We start from the raw sequence: 25,358 nt of genomic DNA, 5'->3' as shown, positions 1-25,358 counted from the left end.
CCTAGCACAAAAGGGTAATAGGAACTCCATGGGCATGCGTGGGCTCTTGATTCATCCTCAGAGATGACAGATGTGCATTTATTTAAGATCTGGGAGTGGGACTTGTAATATTTATAGTGAATTCTTTGTTCCCACTCTTCCTGAGTGGTTTTGGTCTCCGTGGCCAGTCAAGAGGCTCAGTGCTCATTGTTGACCATCTCATGCTGCAAACCGCCAAGCCCATGCCGAGCATTTCTTCTCATCCAGACATCTGGCAAGGAATGCTGAGGGTCCCGTGCACGGTCAGGGTCTCATGGTAGAGCTGTCAAGGGCTGACAGCTATCTGAGCAGGTGGGCTCAGTCCATCAGCAAGCTCCTCCTCACCTTGTCTTCTTTATTTAAAACTGATATTAAATTAAATCACAGCAGTACTTTGGTATAAAAATAATTTTGTTTGCAGCAGCAGCTGATGGAGGCAGTGGCTGAGGTGTTAGAGCTGCACGATCATCTCTTGTCATTGCTCCTCACGCTGGATCTGGAAAAACAATGGATCTCTTCCAGATGGGTTTGCACAGAAGGGACTGGAGGCTGTCCCTGTGCCCTAAATGCTGTCCTTTGGCAGCACCAACACCAGCACGGCCAGCACTGCCTGAGCAAGGGAGCAGGGGCAGCGGCTGTGGGGCAGGGACAGTGTTTGTGGGGCAGGGACAGTGTTTGTGGGGCAGTGTTTGTGGGGCTGGGATACTGTTTGTGGGGCTGGGACAGTGTTTGTGGGGCTGGGACAGTGTTTGTGGGGCTGGGACAGTGTTTGTGGGGCAGTGTTTGTGGGGCAGGGATAGTGTTTGTGGGGCAGGGACAGTGTTTGTGGGGCAGGGATAGTGTTTGTGGGGCAGGGACAGTGTTTGTGGGGAGTGACAGTGTTTGTGGGGAGTGACAGTGTTTGTGGGGCAGGGACAGTGTTTGTGGGGCAGGGACAGTGTTTGTGGGGCAGTGTCTGTGGGGCAGGGACAGTGTTTGTGGGGCTGGGACAGTGTTTGTGGGGCAGTGTTTGTGGGGCAGGGACTGTGGGGCAGTGTTTGTGGGGCAGGGCTCTCCCCACACTCCCCCTCTGCCACACTCACAGTTGGCCTCTGAGCTCTGGGAAGCTCCCCCTGGATCCACAGAGGCCGAAGCTGTATTTTAACCTGTGCTAAACCCCTCATTTTGTAACCTCATCCCACCTCTGCCAGCCCCCTCAAACGCGAAAAGAGACTTGAAAGGAAAGCAGCTGCTGTCCTGCAGCTTCCCCAGAGGAAAACTTCTAGTAAAAGCTTGGCCAATGCTCTGTAGTTGTTTCCCCGTCTTCTTTTAAATGCAAGCTTATTTGTAGTGAAGCATTCACAAATGTAAATCCTTTTTTCTTTACCTTGTAGTGAACTTTGACCACTTCCAGATTCTCCGGGCGATTGGGAAGGGAAGCTTTGGCAAGGTAGGCTCGAGCTCTCAGTCTTGCATGGTTTATCAGGTGTCTGCTGTTATGTACTTGTGGTTTATTGGAACAGTAACGGGGCCAACATTGGCTATTTTTGTATTTTTCTACGATGGCTGCTCAGTCAACACAGGAAAAATGTTCAGGAAAATACCTTGTTGCCATTTGGCATTGCTTTAATTCTTGGCATCTTGGTGCAACAGATGTGTTGTAAATTACCAGCACAATTGTGACCGTTTTACAGCAAACATTCTTTATGTTTTCAGTTTCCTGTGGGGATGTCTGGGTTGTGGGGGGCACAGTGAGGCGGGAAGGTGCTGGAAGTTGTCCTTGGTGATTGACTGAGCTGCCACTCTGGTCAGAGGAGTTCTGTGAAGTCCTGGGCTGTTTTCCCAATCAGGAATCAGTTATGCTGAAGAGGTTTTGTTGTTTATTTTTAACTGGTTTTTCTTGCCAAGCATGTAGGAGGATGTGGGAGGTGATGATCAAAGAGCTGTGCATCTCTGGGAGTCGCTTACTGGTTGCTTCCCTGGTGTCAGTCGTTTTCCATTCCCCGCGTCTCCGGCTCTCCCTCCGTCCCTGTGCAGGTGGCTCTGGGTGTTTGCCCCCTGTCCTGGCGGTGCCAGCACGGCGTTCAGGGGATGTGCACGAGCCCAGGGCCGCACTGGGAGCTCTGCAGCCCTTGTGTCACCCGTGTTGTGCAGTGAGCCAGCAGCAGAGGTGGCTCTGTGCCGCCAGGTGAGTCCCCGTGTGCGCTGGGGCTGGCAGCTGCCGTGGGCAGTGACCTCCGGGCTGCTGTGCTTCTGTCACCTGCTCAGGGGCCTCTTGTGCAGGCTGGGGCCGTGTGCCAGCACTGGGGCTTTGGAGGAGAAGGGCCTTGGAAATCGTGTGAAATGTGCAGTGCCAAAGCTGTGCAAGCGCCCAGCCTGGCTCAGAGGGCATCACAAGCGTCCCCACGCACCGGTGCCACACGCGGCACAGCTGGGTGCCTGCTCACCTTCCCCCCGGTCAGCTCGTCCTGGCTGCTTTCTCCCATCATACTCTGATCAAAAGCTGATGCTGTGAGGGTGAGGAATCCAGATCTGGCTCTGGAGATGACCCACACTGTCCTTTGCCTTCTCCCTCTGTGGTAAAGCCTGACGAGGTCTTGTTCCACTGGGCCACGGCCCTGGGAGCAGCCTGACCTGCTGTACTTGGACAGCTGGAAGATGGAAACTTTGCAAAAGCAGAAATTTCCCAGGAGATCTGAGACCTGTTTGGTCAGAACACAATTTTTTACCAGTTACTGAAAATCTCTTTTAGGATACTTTATGTGTATGAAGCAGTTCTGGTGCTGAATAACGGCAGCAGCACAAAGTCAGCTGCGGTCTGCATGGGGAGGGTGCAGCTGTTCTGAGAGGCAGGAGAGGGGAGCCCAGTCCCAGAGCTGCCATCAGTGCTCCTTTCTGGAGAAGATGTTTCCATACAGCCTCAGTTTCCTGATGAACACCAGGAGATCGATTACCCTGCTCTGGCACAGCCCACCCACGTGAATTCCTGCTGGGCTTCCATGAAAGTCTGCCTGGGACTTCCAGGGCTGATGAAAATGGATTGCCAGCAGTGTGCAAGTCACTGTGACGGTTTGAGGGGGTGGTTTGGAACACTCACCCCTCTCTGCAGCCACATCCCTTGAGCAAGGAGAGGTGAAAGTTTGCAGCAGAGCTCTGTCAGATTTCTGGGCTCCTGTTGAATGATGGTGAATGGTTAAATACCAGCTCAGTCCTTGTGTATGAGGATGAGGCAAACAGCAGAAGGGAGTCTCCCCAGACACTCCTGGTGAGAACAGGAATACTCAGGGTCTTGTGTCTTCAGCTCACAATCAAAGACCAACCACTAACTCAAAACCTTAGTGGAAAAGAGCAGCTCACGTTTTTGTTTCAAGCTGATAGGAGAAGATTCATACTTCAAATATAAACTTTCCAGAGAAGGAGGTTTTATTCTTTTAAGGAGCAGCACCCAGAAAATTAATTCTGCTCAGAACATGAAACAGAGAAAAACCAATTCTTGTCCCAGGGCAGGACTCTTGGCTTTGAAGAGAGCTGTTCCTTGTGGCTGCTCCCTGTGGCTGCTCACTCTGCATTTTGCATTGCAGAAAGGTTAAGTCTAGCATGTGGCAGTCTATCAGGCATCAGAACTGTACACACACTTTCAACAAAATGCTGAAATGATTCATCTGTCATCTTTCTGGATGCTTATGTCAATATGCTGAATTTCCTCTGACGCTGAGAAAAGCTTTTTGCGTTTACAAGTAATTTACAACTCACATTTAATTACAGAAAACATAAAACTACCTTCCTGGCAAGTGCCATTAAAAATTTAGGAGTGACTTTGTTGCTTTGCTTGATTTAACTACTCTCTGCCCACATTCAGGAGGATATTTAGGAGCCAGTGTCTGAGTAGACCCTCAGTGGGAGCTGTGACCCCAGCTGTGTGACCCCAGCTGTGTGATCCCAGCTGTGTGACCCCAGCTGTGACCCCAGCTGTGTGACCCCAGCTGTGTGACCCCGGCTGTGTGACCCCAGCTGTGTGACCCCAGCTGTGTGACCCCAGCTGTGTGATCCCAGCTGTGTGACCCCAGCTGTGTGATCCCAGCTGTGTGACCCCAGCTGTGACCCCAGCTGTGACCCCAGCTGTGTGACCCCAGCTGTGACCCCAGCTGTGTGACCCCAGCTGTGTGACCCCAGCTGTGACCCCAGCTGTGTGACCCCAGCTGTGTGATCCCAGCTGTGTGACCCCAGCTGTGTGACCCCAGCTGTGTGACCCCGGCTGTGTGACCCTGGCTGTGTGACCCCAGCTGTGATCCCAGCTGTGACCCCGGCTGTGTGACCCCAGCTGTGACCCCGGCTGTGTGACCCCAGCTGTGACCCCAGCTGTGTGACCCCAGCTGTGACCCCAGCTGTGTGATCCCAGCTGTGTGACCCCAGCTGTGACCCCAGCTGTGTGATCCCAGCTGTGTGATCCCAGCTGTGACCCCAGCTGTGTGATCCCATGGTGACAGGACGTGGGAGCAGCGCCTGGGGTGGCCTTGGGCACTCTGGGCACAGCATTTCCTTCCACGGTCACTTTGTGCAGCTCTCAGGACAGACTGTGACGTCCTCGTGTGGGAACCGTAGAAAAGGAAGGAAAAAGTAGTTCAGAAATCCCTTAGAAGAGCCTGAGAGCCCCAGAGCTGTGGCTCTGGTGTATCTGCAATAAATGTCCAATTTCTGTTTTCTAGAGATGAGCTTAATCAGCTTTAAGGTACAATTAATCAAATGAAGGTCAGGTTCAATTCCATGTTTACTCCAATTAGCAAGTGTGTAATATTTTCCACACATAGTAGGGGTGATAGTATCTGATTTTCAGTGATTTAATATCAGCATTGTGTTGCTCCTGTTTTCCAAGCAGCAGCAGCAGGAGTTGCTCAGCTTTTGGCTGCTCTGATGCCATTTCCCAAGGAGCAGCAGCCAGGAGAGGGTTTCTAGAATGGGGTGCAGTTTGTGGCCCTGTTTTAGTGGGAAATGTGCTCTGAGGTTCACTGTGCTTCACGAGAGACAGGATGAGACCCAGCAATCTCTGAAGGCAGTGGTGGCATTGCAGGACCAGGACCTCTGCCTGTTAATTTGGCCTCTCCTGGCTTCAGTCCCCGAGAGGCAGCTGGGGGTGTTTGCTCCTGAACTCCTCCTCCCACCTGGGCTTCCCTCCTGCTTCTGCAGCCCCAGCCCCAGCTGCTTTTTCCAAGGGATAAGGAGCTGGATGGGGCTGTGGGAATTCATTATTTACACTTCACTGCTGTGAAGAAATACAAGCACATCTGAAGTTTTTCAGCATGGATTTGCGCCTTTGTGTGCCATTGGAAATTAGGGATTAAACCAGGGATGGGGCTGGAATGAGCAGCAGCAGGAAATGGAATATTCCAGAAGGAACCAGTATACCTGGGGCAGGTGCTGGAGGCCCGTGGGGGCTCTCAGCTGGCTCCAGAGGGGCCTGGGGGTCCTGGTCCCTGTGCCCAGCTCCACACTGACCCTCCCAGGGTCCCTGGCTATGTGTGGGTTGCTTCGTACAAGTACTTCATCTTCAGGATTTTGTTGCTTTAATAATTCACACAGCCTGGAGCTGGGTACAGAAAGGCTTTAATCCATTTTCTAAAGGTCACAGATGCCCACCCAGTAGCTGCACCATAAATAAAATGCCCTTCAAGTCTATTCTCAACTGAATCCCTCTTTGACATCAACACTAGCTTGATCCATTTTCTTATTTCCCAGCTTTATAAATGTTGGATTTTTCCCCGTAAAGAAAGGCTGGAAACTTAATCCCTTGATATTTAGCTGCCACACATATTTTTTTCCCCTCGATTTTTCCTTTGATTGATTTTTCCTTTATTGTCCTGGATCTCACATGTGGCTGAGGGTTTGCCAGAGCCACAGGCAGGGGCTGGACACAGGCTGGACACTGCTCCTGGCGCTCCATCACACACCATGCCATTGGCAGGCCCCAGGGTGCCTGGGCTTTGTCAAAGAGCACCCTGCTCATGGAGAGGGCAGAGCCAGGTGAGGGGTGTCTGTGGGTCCTGGGGTGGGCAGAGCTGCTGGTGCTGGGCCATCCAGTGCTGGTCAGGCCCCCCTGCCCGGCCCAGGGAGTCCTGCAGGATGCAGGAGATGGGCAGCTGCAGCAGGAGTGATGTGAAGGACATTAACACTGGGGAGAGGTTCATCCCCAGAGGTGCTGGCACTGCCCGGGGAATGGGCACCAAGGCTCTCAGAGCTCCAGGAGCCTTTGGACAGCGCTCCAGGGGTGCACAGGGGGATTGTTGGTGGGTCTGGGCAGGGACAGCGGCTGGACTCCTTGTGGGTCTTTTCCAGCTCAGGATATTCCATGATTCTGTGATTCTCTGATTCCACAGCACAGGAGCAGCTGCCTGAGCTGGGGACAGTGGCCAGGAGCAGGGTGTGAGAAAACACAGAGCACACACAGGGGGATCCTCCCTCTGGTACCATCTCCCAGGTTGTACCAAGTGATTTTTCTTCTTTCCTGGATGTTGCTACACTGTGAGTGTGTCATCGGTGGAAGCCAGGGGAGGGAACGGCAGAGCATGAAAGGTGCAGTGGTGATGGGGTCCAGCAGCTCCTCACTGTCTGCATCTCAGGCAGCAGCAGGAAAATTACAGAGTGGGAAATGCCACTGAAGGGTCTGGAGCGACTGGGGGAGCAGTGAGCTCAGCTGGGAGGAGCTGGGGATTATCCTGCCCTTCCCCACTGGGGACATGTTTGGGTTTCTGAGAGATCAGACTTCAAAAGGCCACGATTTATCAAACCAGCTGCCCACTTTTGTTATTATTATACACCCGGTGCCTTATTAACATTTGCATTCGAAGCTGCCTGGGGTTTCTTTGAGCCCCCATCATTCCCTGTGGGTGAGTCAGGCTGGTGTGGGTGTGCAGGTGGGGTGGGAGGTGCGAGGGACCCTCACTGCAGCAGCCAGGGACCTGTGGACAGGAAAGAGCTGCGAGAGAGCAGAGGGCAGAGCATCGTCCTCCACACAAACACACACTGCTAGCCCTGGGCCAGCCCTGCAGGGCTCCACGGGGGCTGGCACTGCTGGCAGCGGTGCTGGAGCGTGGCAGGGGCTCGGGGCAGGTGGGGACGAGGTGTTTGGTGTCCCCAGGGTGCTGGGCTGTGGCACAGATGCCCTGTGGTGCTGGCTGGACGGGCAGCACGCACAGTCTGGGAGCAGAGCGGCATCCGCAGCTGGACCACAGGGAGAGAGCTCTCTGTGGCAGCAGGAGTGTTTTCTCACCTGAACCCCTGTGTGTGCATCGAGCCTCCACAGCACTTGGCTGCTCAGATGCTTCCTGGCTCTTAGATGAGTTTTTTCAGCATTAGATTCCGAAACAAAATCCACCACACCCTCCCCACTCCCCCCCCACTCCTGAACCCAAAGAGATCTCATTTTGAGGTCTTTGATTAAGGAAACCTTTTTATGGATCAACATATGCTGCCTGTTGAGTGGCAGATGGGGCTGGAACCAGCCCTGACCCTTTGTCAGAAGAGGGGTAAGGGATGGAGAGCTGCGAGGTTACAGGAGGAGCAGGAGGAGCTGCAGAGGGAGCAGAGGAGGATGGAGCTGGGTCAGGGTGACCTGGCTTTGGAGACGTATTGGAATGGGCTACCCAGGGAGGTGGTGGAGTCCTGGGTGTGGACTGACAGGACATGGCATTCAGTGCTCTGCTCTGGTTGGCAGGGTGATGTTTGGGCAAAGATTGGACCTCGATCTTGGAGGTCTTTTCCAGCTGAAAGGATTCTGTGATTGTGAGGCACAGCCTGAATGCATCATGGAATTCTGTAAACATTCACCCACCTGTAAGGACAAAGAGCAGAATGCTTTGGCATTGATGAGATTAATAATTGGAAGTGTGATGATTGTTCTGTTAGCACTGCCCTTGGGAGAAGCTCCTGTTGCGTTGTGTGCTGCTGGCAGAGGCTCCTCCTGCCCTCAGTATGGCCCACGCAGCCACACCAGACTGCAGCTCCCACATGGCCAACAGAAAAAACCCTCCAAGTAAAAAACCCATCCTTTGTCACTAATGATAATTATAATTTTCTCAGAGGCTGAAATGTGACCAGCATTTGGATCTTGTTTTCGTTCTGACAAGCCATCATAGCCCACACCCCCAGCAGCTCGTAAATGGAACTGAGAGGTGGAAGGTTCCAGCGTCAGATGCGGCTTTTGGCAACAATAGAATTGAAGCTGTGTTGGACATCGAGGTCATCTACAGGTCCTTGGAAGCTGCAGCTGGTGATTTTGGGATGTTGTGTTAGTGCTCGTGGTTGGACAATCCAATTACAAACCACTTAATGTCATAAATGATAAGGAGCAGTGTCCTCGGTTCCTATGAAATTATGGCTGCATCATCATGATACAGCAAATAGAGTTTATTAAGGAAAATACTGCCTGGGTTTGTCCAGGGCATTGCGGGTGTACCCTGTTGTTACTCTGGGCAGTGGTGTCTGTGGAAGGAGACTTTCTCCTCTTCTTCACAGGATTTATTTCTTCTTGTGGGTCTAAAGTTCATGAATCCTAATTGAAGTGTCTGTGCACTGCTTAGAAACTGATCTGAATCTCGTGGGAGTTGTATGGACACAGCTCCAAAAGGCTGGACACAGCTCTGCTCTGGTTTTTCTGTGGTGAAGGCAGGAGCTGCCCACAAGCCACTACAAGGCCGTTGGGAATTCCTGTGTCTCAGCAATGAATTAAAGATGGAGCATGAAAAATAGAAGCAGAAGCTGATGCAAATGGTGCACAAGTGACAGTAGAAAGGAGTGTTGTGACGAGGGGTTTGGCTTTGCTGCAGTTTGAGGGAGCCGCAGCCTGGGCTGGGCACTGGAGCCAGCACTGCCACGGGCCAGGGCCTTCATGTGGGTTTGCTGGGCAGTGTCCTTCCCAGGGATGGGCACTCCAGGAGCTTTCGTCCTTCCCAGTTCTCCTGCCAGCCTTTCACCTTTGAAATCACCTCTTTTGCTGGCTTCTGAGGTGGTGATCTGCCTGCTTCACAGATGAACGATGTGGCTGGGCTGCGGAGATGGGCTAGAAGAAGATGTGGGAAAAGCTGTTGTGGGACAGACGTTTAGAGGTGGATCAGAGATCTGGTGTGGAGGGCCAGGTGTCCCCTCCAGCTGAGGAGGTGCCTTGCACAGAGCCCCCCCAGCCCAGCGTGGGCTCAGCCGTGCCCCATGGCTGGAGCCCCACAGAGCCCCACACCCGCCCAAGCAGCTGTGCCTGATCTGCCCTACAGAACCTGCTCTGCCCCACAGCACCTCCTCTGCCCCACTGAACCTCCTCTGCCCTACAGCACCTGCTCTGCCCCACAGCACCTCCTCTGCCCCACAGAACCTGCTCTGCCCCACAGCACCTGCTCTGCCCCACAGAACCTGCTCTGCCCCACAGCACCTGCTCTGCCCCACAGCACCTGCTCTGCCCCACAGCACCTCCTCTGCCCCACAGAACCTCCTCTGCCCCACAGCACCTGCTCTGCCCCACAGCACCTGCTCTGCCCCACAGAACCTGCTCTGCCCCACAGCACCTCCTCTGCCCCACAGCACCTCCTCTGCCCCACAGCACCTCCTCTGCCCCACAGAACCTGCTCTGCCCCACAGAACCTCCTCTGCCCCACAGAACCTGCTCTGCCCCACAGAACCTCCTCTGCCCCACAGCACCTGCTCTGCCCCACAGCACCTCCTCTGCCCCACAGAACCTGCTCTGCCCCACAGAACCTCCTCTGCCCCACAGAACCTGCTCTGCCCCACAGAACCTCCTCTGCCCCACAGCACCTGCTCTGCCCCACAGAACCTGCTCTGCCCCACAGCACCTCCTCTGCCCCACAGAACCTGCTCTGCCCCACAGCACCTCCTCTGCCCCACAGCACCTCCTCTGCCCCACAGAACCTGCTCTGCCCCACAGAACCTCCTCTGCCCCACAGAACCTGCTCTGCCCCACAGAACCTGCTCTGCCCCACAGAACCTCCTCTGCCCCACAGAACCTGCTCTGCCCCACAGAACCTCCTCTGCCCCACAGCACCTGCTCTGCCCCACAGCACCTCCTCTGCCCCACAGAACCTCCTCTGCCCCACAGCACCTGCTCTGCCCCACAGAACCTGCTCTGCCCCACAGCACCTGCTCTGCCCCACAGAACTTGCTCTGCCCCACAGCACCTGCTCTGCCCCACAGAACCTGCTCTGCCCCACAGCAGCTGCTCTGCCCCAGCCCGATGGACTCATCTGGGAGGGACACAGCAAAGGGAAATTCTCCTGCTCTCTCTGTCTCTGTGCTCAAGGCCACTCTCAGCCCTGGGGAAATGGGGCAGAGGAGGATGGGCTGGGGAGAGCTCAGGCTGCTCAGGCTGTCACTGCAAAGGGCTCCAGAGAAAACAGCCAGGAAATGCAGAACAAGCTTGTGAGCTCATGGGGATCAGGGTGTGGGTTTTGGTGGGTCTGGGGTCCTTCCCCCCGGCTCTTTCCATCGGTGATGCTGTTGATGAGCCCAGGGTGAGGCGTGAGGGGCCCTCAGGTGCAACCCAGAGTTGCTGAGAAGGCCTGGACATCGTTATTTATGCAGTGTGCATAGCAGAATCACGCCTGTTTCAATAGTTCCATAAAATTAAAATATCAGGAGTGAAAATGCTGACAAATTCTAAATTTAGTGCTTTCCATTTTCATACCAACTGGCCATTTTGTTCTCTGAAATAAAACTGTAAGTACAGGATCACTTTGACAATTATAAATTGGCTTTTCTCATTTTTTCTTAATACTTTTTTATTCTTACTGACCCATCACACTTGGGATAGACTATATTTTATCTCTATGAGCCAGGATTCTACCTCCCTTTGGAAAACCCTCTGGACTGTAAGTCCATGAGATTTTTTTAAAGAAAGAAGAGCATGGAAAGAAACCATGCTTATTGAACAGAAGTCTTTTGTGTCTCTGCTTTCCACCCTCACCTCCCGTTTACTTACTATTTATGTCCAAAATCCATCGAGATTCCTTCTGTTCCTGTCGTTCTCTCAAGGAGTTGCAGTAAGATTGTTGTGCCATATTATTACTTTTGATCTAAAAATTGTTTTTAAAAGTAAGTGCTAAAAATTCCTCTCAATAAAGGGCAGTGCAGTATGAAATACTTATCTGTTCATGCACAGCAAGTGGTGCAGTTAAACCACAGCACCCTGAAGATTACCCCCCAGCAGCCCGTTCTCCCCAGCTGGGCTGGAGCTGTTTCCAGGGTGCAGGAGCTGCAGCCAGCCCTCTCCCCAAGGTGGGATTGTGCCCCCTGTGTGCTCCTCGCAGAGGTCTGGGCAGCTGCTGCATCCTCAGGCTCTCAGATCAGCTCTGCTCTGCCCTGAAACTCCATTTTAGCCCCTGCTGCTATCTTTGGGCTTCTCAGAGAGGTTAAAATTGGTGCCCAGAGAAGCTGTGGCTGTCCCTGGATCCCTGGCAGTGTCCAAGGCCCAGGGCACGTGGCAGGGGTGGCACTGGATGAGCTTTAGGGTGCCTCCCAACCCAAGGGATCCTGTGACTCTGTGATTATGAGATTTGCAGGGTGTTCCTGGGCAGAGGGGTCCCATCCCTGGAAATACAGAGAGATAGAAAGCACATCTCTTTGTCCTGGTCACTTGAGGTCATTCAGTGCTGTCTGTGGGTTTGCTAGGGAGGCTTGTGGAGGCTCCCTGGGGACAGGCAGCCCCTGTGTGCCGGTGACTGCTCGGGCTGGGCTGGCTGCGGTGATGGGGAAGGAGAGCAGCCAGAGGAGCAGGGGGCACAGCACAGCCCCTGGGCCCTCACTCTGGCAGGGATCTCCAGCTCCCCAGCCTCCCCAGCTGCCCCTCCAGGGCTGGTCCCTTTGTGCAGCCTGCTGGGAAACACCAGCTCAACGGAGCAAGCTCCTGCCAAGGGAAAATCAAGCATTTGGCTGCAAGTGGCACTGATTCCTCCTGAGGGTTTGTGCTGTGAAACACCAGTATCCCCTTCTTTCTTGGCTGAAAAGAAAGACCTGTGTTTATTTCCCTCAGAAGGGAAGCTTTGGTGCCTGGGGGTGTGTTGTGGCAGCAGCACAAACGAGGACATTGGGGCCACTTGGGTCTCGATGCCAGTGGCCGTCAGGGCTGGATCACCATGAGCGATGAGGCTTTTCAAAACAGCACAGAGAGTGTTCTTGCCTTGGGGTCAGGGAACTTCAACATCAATTTACCTTCAGAGATTAAATAAGGCCCTCCAATCTTCATTGGAAGTAATTAGATTTCTTTCTGTTCCCAATAGCTGTCAAATATGTAGCTAAAGAAAATAATTTTGCTTCTTTAACCGGGCTATCACAGAATGTAGTCAGGGCCATAAGGAGAGATGGCTCCAAATACTAGACATAACTCAAAATGCTGTCACCCACAGGAAAATGCACAATTTATTCAGACAGTGCTCATTAGCTGTGCACAGGGGTCCAGGTGCTCGTGTAAATCTATGGAGTGCTGCTGAGCTGGAGGAAATGGTGGGCCCAGGTTTGGATCCATCCAAAAGGCAGAAAGATGGGTCACAGTGTCTTCAGGGATCTCTGCAGGTTGGTCTGAATTTTCATCATTCTACTTTAATTATTGAAAAAGAAAAGCCCAGCAGAGATCTCTGAGCATGTGATTAAAGCCAGACAAAAATGTAGCTGCCTAACAGCCTTTCTGTAGGCAGTGTGACAGCTCCAGAACGCTTCTCCTGGGCTGTCCTCCTCCCTGCTCTCTGCTGTGCCAGCACAGCCCTGTCCTCTTGGAGCCTCTCAGGGGGCTCCATGGACTCGAGGTCAGCAAGTCCACACTGTGCCATCCACAGACGTGCCCAGGGCTGTGGCCAAAGGATGATCCCAAATTTCTACATCTGTGTTTTAACACTGGCTGGAGACACCAGCTTTGGGGTGTCTGGCTGGTGATGAGCCAGCATGCAGGGGGACAGGTGGAGAACCAGGACAAGTAAAAGCAAAGAAAAACACCTCTCTCTCCTTTTTGTTCTCTAGGGTTCTCTGCTGTCGCTTCTTCAGTTTCTCCTTGTTTATTTGGATTAGTGTCTCTCCTGAGGAAAAGAAATCTACGTGTGTTTTGGAGCTTCAAGTCAAATAATCCCCCATATTCAAACTCAATTACAGAAACATCTGCTTAGTGTCTGATGGGACCTTATTTTCTGAGCATGACATTAAAGGGAAATGCTTACTCTGAACCACCTTAAATTGCATTAAATCACAGCATTCAGACCCTGTAGATAACATTCTGCAGCCCCCTGCCATGATTTCTTGCAGGGAAATTAGGAAATGTTCCCTGATAGATACCTAACTGGAAGGGCCTGGCCCCGTTTGCAGGGTACCAACAGGGAGAGCTTTTCCTGACATAGTTTCAGTGTGCTGGTTGTCCCATTTGTGTGAGAAAGGCAGAATAAGGCTCATTCTGGTTAAAAACAAAACAAAAACCATGGAAAAGGTTAGCTTTGCATGTGTTTTGAGCCACTCCAGCTGCACACGTGGTGTCCTTTGCCAGCACACAGAGTTCTGGGCACACCCAGGGGGGAAACAGATCCACTGCTGAGCCCAGGGAGGGCTGTGGCCCTGCACAGAAACACAGGAACACATTCTTAGGACTCCAGATTGAAGCTGTTGAGATTGCCCAGAGCAGCTGGGGCTGCCCCTGGATCCCTGGCAGTGCCCAAGGCCAGGCTGGACATTGGGGCTGGAGCAGCTGGGACAGGGGAAGGTGTCCCTGCCATGGCTGGGGGATGGAAGAATGTGATTTGGGGTTCCTTCCAACCCAGACCAGTCTGGGATTCTATGATCCCCTGATGCACAGCACACTGAAGTGCTGTTGGGAACAGCAGGTGTTATTTTGGGTCAGAAGACTTTTTTGGCTCTAGCATAAGCAACTGAGAAAGAGATTTTTTATGGAAGTGTTGACACGACCTGGAAACACCAACAGGCTTGCTGTGAATAAAAGTTTCATCAGCTGCTGTTACAACTTGGCTGCAGCAAACAACAGTGCTGCATAAAAGAGATTTTAATGATTTATGGTGCTCTGACAAACGAGTCCATCAATATTGTGGAAAAGCACAGCTTTTCAGCAGGGAAAAACTAAAGTTATAAGGTTCCATGAAAAATATCATAAGGAGTGAAATTTGGCAAGGTGTCTGGAAATGGAAACAAAATCAGCACTTAAAGATGTGATGGCAGATCTGTCAAACTGATAACGTTGTATTTAGAGCAGGGCTCCTGAGGGTCACACTTGTTTGGCTACCACTGCAACTTCAGAGGTTTAGATGGGACATTGGGCAGGAATTGTTCCTGGCAGGGTGGGCAGGCCCTGGCACAGGTGCCCAGAGCAGCTGGGGCTGCCCCTGGATCCCTGGCAGTGCCCAAGGCCAGGCTGGACATTGGGGCTGGAGCAGCTGGGACAGGGGAAGGTGTCCCTGCCATGGCTGGGGTGGGATGGGGGGGATTTGGGGTCCCTTCCACCCAAACCCTTCTGTGAGTCCGTGCTCCTGTGAGCTGGATGGAAAGGCTGAGGAGTGCTGTTGTCACAGGCAGCAGCCCTCCCACGTTGGTGTCCCCTGGGCTGGGTCACTGGCACATGGAAAGGTGGCCGTGGGAATGGCAGCAGATGTCCTGCTCCTGCAAACGGGTCTTTGTGTGCTGGAGATAATGGCTGAGAGAAACACTGCCAGAGACACTGCTGCCAGAGCTGTGCCCAGGACAAAGTGCTGCTCAGTCAAGCAGTGAAGGGTTTTGATTGGTTCAAAGTGAGTTTTGATTGAGGATCAGAGGGAGTTTGGGTTCCGTGTCCTCGCTGGGCCGAGTGTCACTGGCACGGGCAGGTTGTGTGCAGCTGCAGCCCCGGCCCAGGAGCTGGTGCCACGGGTCACTCTGGCTGTTACCAGACCCCTTCCCACTGAGGGTCTGACAGGATCTGCCGTGCCCAGAGCTCCCTCCCAGGAGCAGCCCTGAAGGGATGGAGAGGGGCTGCACAGGCTCCTGCAGGTGCTGGCAGCCTTCAGCTTCAGTCCCTGGTGCTCGTGGCACCAAGCTGTGGGTCAGCATTGTGCAAGAGGAGCCCTTCCCAGGGACCAGCAGCATCCCAGAGGGGCTGTGTGCCCATTGGGGGCTGCTGGTGCAGGGGAGCTGCTCCTGGGGTACCTGTGGGAGATGTTTCATCCGGCTGTTCCTGCGGTTCCCGTGCTCAGGGAACCCTGAATTGTCTGAATTGTCACTGCAGATAAAACTGCCAGGCAGCTTTAGGCTTTGTTCTCTTGGCTATGCCTAAAAAAAATTGATCAGCCAATTTTATCCTTAATATTTGTGAGGATTGTAGAACAAATGATTATGAACTTTTTGATTACCAGTATTTCAAGATGCTAATTACCAGGGAAGGGTTGTATTTCAATTTCAATTCAATTTCAATTCAATGGCACTATCATAATACAGGATGGATACACAGATGCATTTGAATGCCAGGGGAAGCAGTTCTGTGTCCTGTGCAGCTGTGGCCGTGTCCAGAACAGAGTGATCCTTGTTTGCAGCTTTCCTGACAGCAGCTGAGAGTTTAAATGATTTCATTTATTTATTTATTAATAGATAATTGGCAAGATTCTGTGTGCAGTTCTTGGTACAAGAGCAAAGCAGAGGGGTCCTAGGGATGCTGGGTGACAGGGATTTCCCTCCAGCCACTTCCTAAATGATGGAAACCCTGGGAAAAGGGAATTATGTCTTGGTATAAGAGTTGATCTGTTCAAGGAGAACTTGGCTAAAGGAGATGAACTTGTTAGAAGTCAATATTGAGGTTATCCTTTCAGCAGTGCATAGGTGCAGTGAAGCCCCTCTCACCTGCTTTACTCTTTGCTCAACAAGCTCAGGAAGCCGGTGAACACAACTGTGCAGCCTGTCCTGGCCCTTGCAGTCTGTCTCCAAAGTAAAATTTAGTGTTCAAAAATGGAATCAGCTGTCAAAAAAGCTTGAGCTGTTTCTACATCAAGGTGAGTGCCTTCCCACTGCTTCTGGTCCTTCAGAATGACAGACAGTTCTTCCAGAGGCTGCAAATGTCCCATTTCCCCAGCACCCCCTGAGGCTGCTGCCGTGCTTCCCCCACAGCAGAGACTCCTTTCCCCACGCAGTCCCAGAGCCTGCTGATGTTTCTGGCTGCCATGGGCAATTTCATGTTAATGCTCTGCATTTCAAATTTCAACCTTTCTGGTAAATGGCAGTTCTATAGATATTGAGGAAAACGGGAGGCATAAATACCCGGCAGAAGCTGGAGGGGAAATCAATGTGTGGGCAAGGTGCAACCACTGCAAATAAGCATTTTTATAAACCAGAGCAGTGCCTGGCCACGGTTCAGAGCTGGGTGGGATTAAGGTGTTTGATGGAGGTGTGTAGTGTTGGCTGACTCTAAGCCTTGACTCTGCTCTGAAAACAAAAAGAGTGAAATCCAGGCTTGTAGGCTGAAATGTCCCCGTGGCTCTGAGCCGCAGTCAGCAGTGGCTGTGTGTGGAAGGATTACAGGGCATTGGGCTTGTCTTACACAGGCAGAAGCCAAAGGAGGAGAAATTCAAGAAGGAAAGCCACTGTTCCCAGTTCAGACCTGAAGACAGATCCCTGAGTCAGCTGTGGGTTTGTGCACCAGCCCTGACGGTGACATCCCGCAGGGGGTCACCAGTACCTTCACTTTGGGTGAGCTCTGCAACTGCAGGAGGAAACAATGTCCATGTGCAGCCGAGGCAGAGCGAGCCCCACATGCATGGATCCTGCCCAGAATGCAGCCACTGGCTTTGTTTGAGCCCAGGAAAGCTGTGCTGCCCCTGACTAACACAGGTCTGATTAGGTGACCTCTCACTGAGTGGGATTTCAGCCTGATGGATTCCTTCAGAATCAGCAGGGCAAAAAGTTCTTGGATTTCTAAAGGAGAAAAGGCAGAGCCCACTTGAGGCATTGCACCAGGCTGGGAAATGTAGGGATTGAGATGGGCTGCCAGCTGGGGTGACAGTACAGGTGTTGTTACTGTCACAGCACAGGTGCTGTCCCTGTCACAGTACAGATGTCCCTGTCACAGCACAGGTGCTGTCCCTGTCACAGCAGAGGTGCTGTCCCTGTCACAGTACAGATGTCCCTGTCACAGCACAGATGTCCCTGTCACAGCACAGGTGCTGTCCCTGTCACAGCACAGGTGCTGTCCCTGTCACAGTACAGATGTCCCTGTCACAGTACAGATGTCCCTGTCACAGCACAGGTGCTGTCCCTGTCACAGCAGAGGTGCTGTCCCTGTCACAGTACAGATGTCCCTGTCACAGCACAGATGTCCCTGTCACAGCACAGGTGCTGTCCCTGTCACAGTACAGATGTCCCTGTCACAGTCCAGGTGCTGTCCCTGTCACAGTACAGATGTCCCTGTCACAGTACAGGTGCTGTCCCTGTCACAGTACAGATGTCCCTGTCACACTCCAGGTGCTGTCCCTGTCACAGTCCAGGTGCTGTCCCTGTCACAGCACAGGTGCTGTCCCTGTCACAGTACAGATGTCCCTGTCACAGTACAGATGTCCCTGTCTCAGCACAGGTGCTGTCCCTGTCACAGTACAGATGTCCCTGTCACAGTCCAGGTGCTGTCCCTGTCACAGCACAGGTGCTGTCCCTGTCACAGTACAGATGTCCCTGTCACAGTACAGATGTCCCTGTCACAGTACAGATGTCCCTGTCTCAGCACAGGTGCTGTCCCTGTCACAGTCCAGGTGCTGTCCCTGTCACAGTCCAGGTGCTGTCCCTGTCTCGGCCCGTGGGCTGGAGTGGGCCTGGCAGGTGTCCCATGCCGTGTCCTGGCTGGAATCGTGGGGATCTCCAGCTGTCCCTGCAGGATGGGCAGCTGCTCGAGAATGCTGGGGGTATCTGGGGCTCTGGGGAAGCTTTTCTGTGCCATGTCTTGGGAAATCCACTCCCAGCTGCCGCCCGCCTTCTGCCTCGCAGGTCTGGCTCCCTTCCACTCCTTTTCCTAATGGCTCCATTTATCCACCAAACATTCCCTTTGTGTAGCTGCATTGTCAAGAATGAGGACAGAGTCATTTCTGCTTCTTGCCCTGCTCTGCATTGTGGACTCGCCTGAAAATGGATTAATTGAAAAATGCACTCTTGACTTGTTACCAAAGAGATGTTTATTCCTTCCCCAGGAACAGATGCACGAATGGAGAAGCACAAAAAGATAAAGATGTGTCTTGTGTCACTGACATTTTGGGGGGACACAGACACATTGATGCATTTCTGTAAAGAGGGGCGTTAGGAATGGTCTCTGCCTGTGCCAGGGGCACCGAGTGGCTGAGCCCAGCACGGGTTCTGGTGTTGGTTTGATTTGAGTCAGACCCCGGCTGAGAGCGGTGTGGTGTGGTCAGGAGCTGCTGCTGTGGACACAGCGCTCCTGACCATCGGCTGTGGGGCTCACTGTGCCCTCAGCCCCTGCTCGTGCCACGGGCTGCAGGAAGGGCCTCACCACTGACATCCACTTCTCCCCCAAGAAATCAGAGAACAAACATTTCCAGAGGGCTTGGAGCTGGTGCTGCTGTGTGTGGAGGTGATGCTGTTCCATTACAGAAAACTGTTTATCATAATTACAGAGTACATGAAGTTTTCATCATATTCTCATTTATTATGCTGGGCTTCCATTTTCACTGTGGAGAAACAAGAGACAAATGACACCAGAATAACATGCAATACTCATTAAGGTACAACAGTCACAACCTAAAGTATAAGCCACCTAGAAATTAATGAGCCTCCAGCAATAATGTGGAATAAACTGACATCAGGAGAGAATGTTGCTCCGTGACTTGATGGCTGTTACCCAGAGGATTGTTTTCAGAGCAGTTCTACAACAATGACCATAATTTTAAAGGCAAATTGTTAGGGCTTTGCCCTTGCTCAAAGAATTTATAAAATTTAAAGTTATTTTTGCCTGGTTATTGAATGTACAACCAATTCAGCCTGCTCTAGGCAGGGGCTGGATCCTGCTGGTGGCGTGCATTGCTGTAGGTGGTTTATTATTATTATTAAGTTTGCACAAAGAAGGTTTTCCCTTATGTTTTGTACCTGGAACGGTCCCTGGCAGCCGGAGCTGATGGGCTCTGCTCGCCCATGGGCACCGGAGGGGTCCAGACGCAGGGAAGCAGCTCAGGTCACTCTGCCCACGAGGTGCCCTTACCGTGAGCTCTGGGGTGTGCAGAGAGTTACGGCAACAGCTGATTTTCAGCTCTCACCGTAATTGTAACGACGGCGGAAAACAATCCTGGTAATTCCTGTGCATCGCTAATTGGGGGGTTTATCAGGCTAACGATAACCACCCATTATTTTGTCACCTCCTTGCGGCAGCGTGTCCTTGATGATATTGTAGCGAGCACCATTAGCACTTGCAGATGGTTATTATCCAGGCTCCCAGCCGGCTGCGGTTCCCTGAAATCCCCAGAAATTCCCTTTGCTGGTTCGGCACGGGCTGAGCGGGGCCCGCTCCCTGCCCATGAACGGCTCATCCTCATTAGCGGCGTGTCTGATAATGAGCAGAGGGCACACATCATTACAGCACATATAGACACGCCATTAGTTCATTTAAAAATAGTCACCGTGAGAGCTAATTAGCTCTTTTACAAGCAGTCACCTTGGTAATTAAGGTGTCATTAGCGGAGCTGAGGAGGCAGCCAGGCCCCCAGCGGGCTCCGGGCTCTGTCCGGGGTATCCCCCCGGGACACGGGTTCCTTCTTGTCACACATTCGCATTTCAGTCGCTTTCTGCTGACCCAAAGGGGTTTTTTTCCCCCTTCCCGAGCACGGGGATGTGCGGGGCAGTGAAACCCTCCCTGGGCAGCAGCGGGACACGGGGCTGGAAGGGAACCCTGTGTGTGCCTGACGCCGCTCTCCATGCAGAGCCAGCACACCCGCACAGCTCCCAGACACGACTGTAGGAAAAGCTGTCCCTCCGGAACGCTGTCCGTGCCCCTGGTGCCCTGCAGCCGGCTGCGGGCCGGAGCAAAGCGCTGCTCCCCCAGCCGGGCCCGGCGCTGGGAGCGGGGATGCTGCTGGCTGTCCCCAGCTGCCAAGCCTCAGCCTGGCGATCGGGGGTGTTCGGGGGGCTGAGGGGCCGAGCAGAGCGAGTCTGGGCTCCCAAAGCAGCGGATGAGGATGTGGAACGTGTTCCTGACGGTTTTCTCCTCCCCGCCCCAGGTGTGCATCGTGCAGAAGAGGGACACGGAGAAGATGTACGCCATGAAGTACATGAACAAGCAGCAGTGCATCGAGAGGGACGAGGTGCGCAACGTCTTCAGAGAGCTGGAGATCCTGCAGGAGATCGAGCACGTCTTCCTGGTGAATCTCTGGTGAGCAGCTCCCTCCCCTGTGCCTCCAGTGCTTATACAGCCACACACCTGATAATTCCAAGGGCTCCCATAACATTTTCAGCAGCAGATCACTGCAAGGAGTGACATTTCCAGTTGCTCAATAATGACTTCACTGTGTGTGCACTGGCAGAAGTATCCTCATTACTGAGCAACGTTTTAGGGTCTAATTTTAAAAAACACTCTTAAAATCAGGTTGTAGTCTAACAAATAGCTTGAGTCATCGATGCCTGTGAAATGTGTCCTGTCCAGGCAGTGCCAGCAGCAAAGGCTGCAGTCTGTCTCACCTGCCCTACCGCCACACCGACCCCTCAGCCCAGCAGCATCCCTTGGTGTGCTCTGCACCACGCTCGCTGGCCAAATGAAACACGTTCCTTTGGGGCTCAGACACATCATTACCAAATTTTACAGGAAAAACTAATTCACAGTTTTAGGAAGTAGAGCATTATACCCTAAGGTCATTGGTTAGTTGGGGGTGAGCCCTAGGCCTTGGCACCTGCTGCTCCAGGTGATGATCTGTCCTTCCTCAGCCTTGCTGCCCACTGAAGGGTCCCCTCCCACTCCAGCAGTGCTGGATGTGTGCCAGGCTGGCGGGGAGGGGGACACTTCTGAAAACTGAGGAAGTTTTATACCCAAAGTGATGGAAGTGGGTGATGTGTCACATTTATTTTGTTGATCCATTGCTCCAGAATAGCCAGTAGAGTTAATATTGATATTTTTCAGTTTCTTAGCAATTGTGAGTGTTTTTCCCAACAAGCAATGAAGTTCTGGGGAGAACTTGCTCCCGCAGCAAACCCTTTCGGCTCATAGTTTTAGAATAAACCTATATTTAAGATGGGAGCAGAAGTGAGTGATTCATGAGTATTATACAATCCCACATACTCTTTCTTTGGAACTACAGTCACCAAATATAACAATGAGCGTTGTTTTGGTGTATCCCCACTGCTGTCAGTCTCCCGTGGGACCCACGGCAGATTTAGAGAGGCGGTTTACTCCATAGTAAATATAAATCTCTTTTTCTGGTTTATCTGGTTAAATTAGCAGTTGTGTTTTCCAATTCATCTTCAAGATAGGGTGAGATATTTTAAGTAGGTTTTATGAGATTGTTTGCAGTTGAAAATGTGAAGTTTCTCTGAAGTGTCTGGCTGGCAGAGCCTGAGCTCTGTGCTGCTGGGCTGACATGGCACAGCTGCTCAGGGATGGGGTGAGCAGGGGGACATTACCTGGGATACTCATCTTTCCAGGGAAGCATTGCTTAGTGGAGGAATTGATTTGAAAAACAAGCGAGCATCTTGAGCTGGACTTGCTTGATTGTGAAGGTGCAAGCAGCAAAGCTGCATCTTCAGTTTTGGGCCCATCACTGCAAGGACCTGGAGGGGCTGGAGCATGTTCAGGGCAGGGAATGGGGCTGGGAAGGGGCTGGAGAATTCCTGAGGGAGCTGGGAAGGGGCTGGAGAATTCCTGAGGGAGCTGGGAAGGGGCTGGAGAATTCCTGAGGGAGCTGGGAAGGGGCTGGAGAATTCCTGAGGGAGCTGGGAAGGGGCTGGAGAATTCCTGAGGGAGCTGGGAAGGGGCTGGAGAATTCCTGAGGGAGCTGGAAAGGGGCTCAGGCTGGAGCAAAGGAGGCTCAGGGGGAATTTCTGGCTCTGCACAAGTCCCTGGCAGGAGGGGACAGCCGGGGGGATTTGGGATCTGCTCCCAGGAACAGGGACAGGAGGAGAGGGAACGGGCTCAGGCTGGGCCAGGGCAGGCTCAGGGTGGATACTGGGGAAAATTTTCTATCCAAAAGGGCTGCCCAGCCCTGGAACAGCTGCTTGGGGCAGTGGTAGAGTCCCCATCCCTGGAGGGATTTAAAAGCCACGTGGCTGTGGCAGCTGGGGACGTGGTCATTGGTGGCCTTGGCAGTGCTGGGAATGGCTGGACTCAGTGGTCAGAGAGAGCTTTTCTGGGATTCTGTGCCCATAGTGGGGCCTTGTGCAGTTCTCCCAGGAGCTGTGTAATCAGGAGAGGGAAAAGCCTGGCTGGGTTTGTGAGTCTAGTGAGGCTCAGCTGCTCCCCACTCCCGCAGGTATTCCTTCCAGGACGAGGAGGACATGTTCATGGTGGTGGACCTGCTGCTGGGAGGTGACCTGCGCTATCACCTGCAGCAGAATGTTCAGTTCAGTGAGGAGACGGTCAAACTCTACATCTGTGAGATGGCGCTGGCTCTCGACTACCTGCGGAGTCAGCACATCATCCACAGGTAACCCACACTGCTGCTGTCCTCGGGCTGCTGTCCTGCTGCTCCTGTTCCCCACCACTCACAGCGAGTCTGATGCTCCACCGGGGGGCTGAACATTTCAGGGCAGGTGTTAAAGCCATCCAGGGCTTCACACAAATACCCACAGAATTGTTATTCCTTCTCCTTGGGAATGAGGCCTGAACAAGTCTAATGCTTCCAGTTTTTCACCAAGTTGCCCAGGAAAAGACTATTCCTAGTCCATTATAAAGGGGATTGCCTCATGTGAGAATATCTTTGTTTTATTTGTTCCTAATTTTTGATAGATAAACAATTGCAGGATTTTTGTCATTGAGTCTCATCCCTGGTCTGGCTGAGATTCCATCTGCTGTAATCTTCCTTCTTTTCCCAGAGATGTAAAACCGGACAACATCCTCCTCGATGAACAAGGTAGGATCGCTCTGCTCCTCTTTGTTTGCTCCCTCATTCATTCCAGGGACAGATTCTTTGTAGTCCTGGGTACTGGGCATCTTTTTACCTGTGGAAAGTGTGGGGAAAGCTGCTCTGGTTTTGGTGGATCATGTTTGGCTGAACATCCCTGTGCTTTTTAAGGTGGGGAGGATCACCCACCTGGCCTGTTCGGTGTGCTGTGGTCAGCATGGATAGGCAGCCCTAGTTCAGCCCTGGGAACCTGGAGCCATTGCAGTTCAGCAGCTGCAGTGATTGGAACACCCATGTCTAGTGGAAGCTCCGTGCCAGGAGTGTGGAACAAGATGATGTTTTAAGTCCCTTCCAACCCAAACATTCTGTGGTTCTATGATAGTGTTTCCCTGGTGTCTTTCTCACTCCTGTAGCTTCTGGCCAGAGCAGTTTGGCCAGTGCTGAAGCTGCTGGGGGTTACTGGCTAGCTCCAAGTGTGATTTAAAATCAACACCCAAAGCTCCCTACCCTTTAATCACCTGGCCAGCCCAAATCCTGGGAAACCTTTTATGGCTATTCCATAGGATCTGATCCTGACCTGACCATGTCTGTGCTACCCTGTCTGATGGCAGAAGCTTATGAAATAAATGTGTTCTGACTCTGCATTGCCACTGCACTGCCATTAATCCCTTCTTTAAATGTGTCTTTATTTAAGGTCATGCCCATTTAACAGATTTTAATATTGCAACAATCATTAGGGACGGTGAAAGAGCGACAGCATTGGCTGGGACAAAGCCATACATGGGTAAGAAACAATCGCTGCTCTCGTGCCTGTGTCACGTTTTGAGTGCTCAGCACACGCTGCCCGACGGGCCCTGCCTGGGGCAGGGGTGTCCAGGTAATGTGGGGCCTTGGTGCTCGTGCCCAAGTCCTCCAGCAGAGCCTGACTGTCTGACAAGGGGAAGTCCCAGTGTGAAGGCATCATGGTTGGCATGTCACCCCGTCCCATCCTCTGCATTACATCCTGTGCAGTCCCCTCCATCCCACCCTGCCCTTCTCATCCCACCCAGCCTCCTCCTCCTGCCCTCCCCACCCCGTCCTGCCCTCCCTCTCTGGCTCCAGCCTTGCCCTTGGTGTCCCTGGGGGGTCCCGTGGTTGTGCTGTGCTGTGTTGGGAGGGCTGTCCCTGCAGGTGGCCAGCTCCCAGTTCCCAGTGAGGGCAGGCACACGGCTGCTGCTGCTGCTGTTCCCCCTCCTCACACAGCCTCCCCTCGGGCAGCCATGGAGGAAAACCACCGTGAGCGTTGTGCACTGACTGCCATGACATGCTGAACAGAGAACAACAAATAACCTGTTGCATGTTATCCCTTTCTGCTCAGCCCCAGAGATTTTCCACTCGTTCCTGAGCGGCGGGACGGGCTATTCCTTCGAGGTGGACTGGTGGTCTCTGGGAATCATGGCCTACGAGCTGCTGCGGGGCTGGGTAGGGCGCCGGCCGTCCCGGCCCTCGGATCGTGTGCTCTGGCTGAACAGGGAGAGGGGACTCCTCACCTTTGTGCTCTTGTCCCCAGAGGCCGTATGACATCCACTCCAACAACCCCGTGGAGTCTCTGGTGCAGCTCTTCAGCACGGTCAGCGTGCAGTACTCCTCAGCCTGGTCCAAGGAGATGGTCGCGCTGCTGCGGAAGGTGAGTGCTCCTTCTGGGGTGCAGCTGGATGAATTGTTGGATGAATTGTCCTTCTGGGGTGGGTTTGGGTTGGATGGCAGTAAATGTGCAGGCAGGACTAGCTGGAAAATTATCTGCATATTAATAAACAATGAATAATAAGAGTAATAATAATCATAATATACAAAAGAGGCTGGGAGAGTTATGGATGTTAAACCCTGAAAAGAAAATGCTCCAGTGAGACCTTAAAGCCCCTTCCAGGGCCTAACAGGGTTCCAGGAGAGCTGGAGAGGGACTGGGGACAAGGGATGGAGGGACAGGACACAGGGAATGGCTCCCAGTGCCAGAGGGCAGGGCTGGATGGGATTTGGGGCAGGAATTGTTCCTGGCAGGGTGGGCAGGCCCTGGCACAGGTGCCCAGAGCAGCTGGGGCTGCCCCTGGATCCCTGGCAGTGCCCAAGGCCAGGCTGGACATTGGGGCTGGAGCAGCTGGGACAGGGGAAGGTGTCCCTGCCATGGCTGGGGTGGCACTGGAGGAGCTTCCAGCCCAATTATGTGTGTTATGTGTTTATTATCCCTGTAATAAGATGCACGATGTTTGAGGCTGGCTTTGGTGTGACAGTCAGATTCCCAGCTGGGCTAGAAGTGTGACTTCCAGCATCCCAGCCTCTCCTCAC

General features: G+C 52.8%; 1 protein-coding gene across 4 annotated transcripts in view; it reads left to right on the top strand.

Moving 5' to 3' along the window:
- The window catches only part of STK32C (serine/threonine kinase 32C), a 67,898-nt gene that overhangs the window by 39,075 nt on the left and 3,465 nt on the right, over positions 1–25,358 (top strand). The window contains exons 2-8 of one of the 4 annotated variants that reach the window (XM_088059835.1): positions 1,392–1,447; positions 20,208–20,359; positions 22,446–22,619; positions 23,008–23,045; positions 23,731–23,820; positions 24,394–24,497; positions 24,586–24,702. In XM_088059835.1, coding sequence (XP_087915961.1) covers positions 1,392–1,447; positions 20,208–20,359; positions 22,446–22,619; positions 23,008–23,045; positions 23,731–23,820; positions 24,394–24,497; positions 24,586–24,702 — 731 coding nt within the window. Of the gene's footprint in view, positions 1–1,391; positions 1,448–19,521; positions 19,650–19,696; positions 19,720–20,207; positions 20,360–22,445; positions 22,620–23,007; positions 23,046–23,730; positions 23,821–24,393; positions 24,498–24,585; positions 24,703–25,358 lie in introns of those variants that run through there. The other 3 variants (XM_088059836.1, XM_088059837.1, XM_088059838.1) reach the window with 3 other exon arrangements.

Source organism: Pseudopodoces humilis, chromosome 9 (assembly GCF_049639895.1).
Source record: "Pseudopodoces humilis isolate 2021_Gansu_Grassland_sample_001 chromosome 9, ASM4963989v1, whole genome shotgun sequence".
In the NCBI taxonomy this organism is placed as follows: Eukaryota; Metazoa; Chordata; class Aves; order Passeriformes; family Paridae; genus Pseudopodoces; species Pseudopodoces humilis.
Note: the sequence above shows the minus strand (reverse complement) of the source record. Positions and strands in the feature narration are given on the sequence as shown.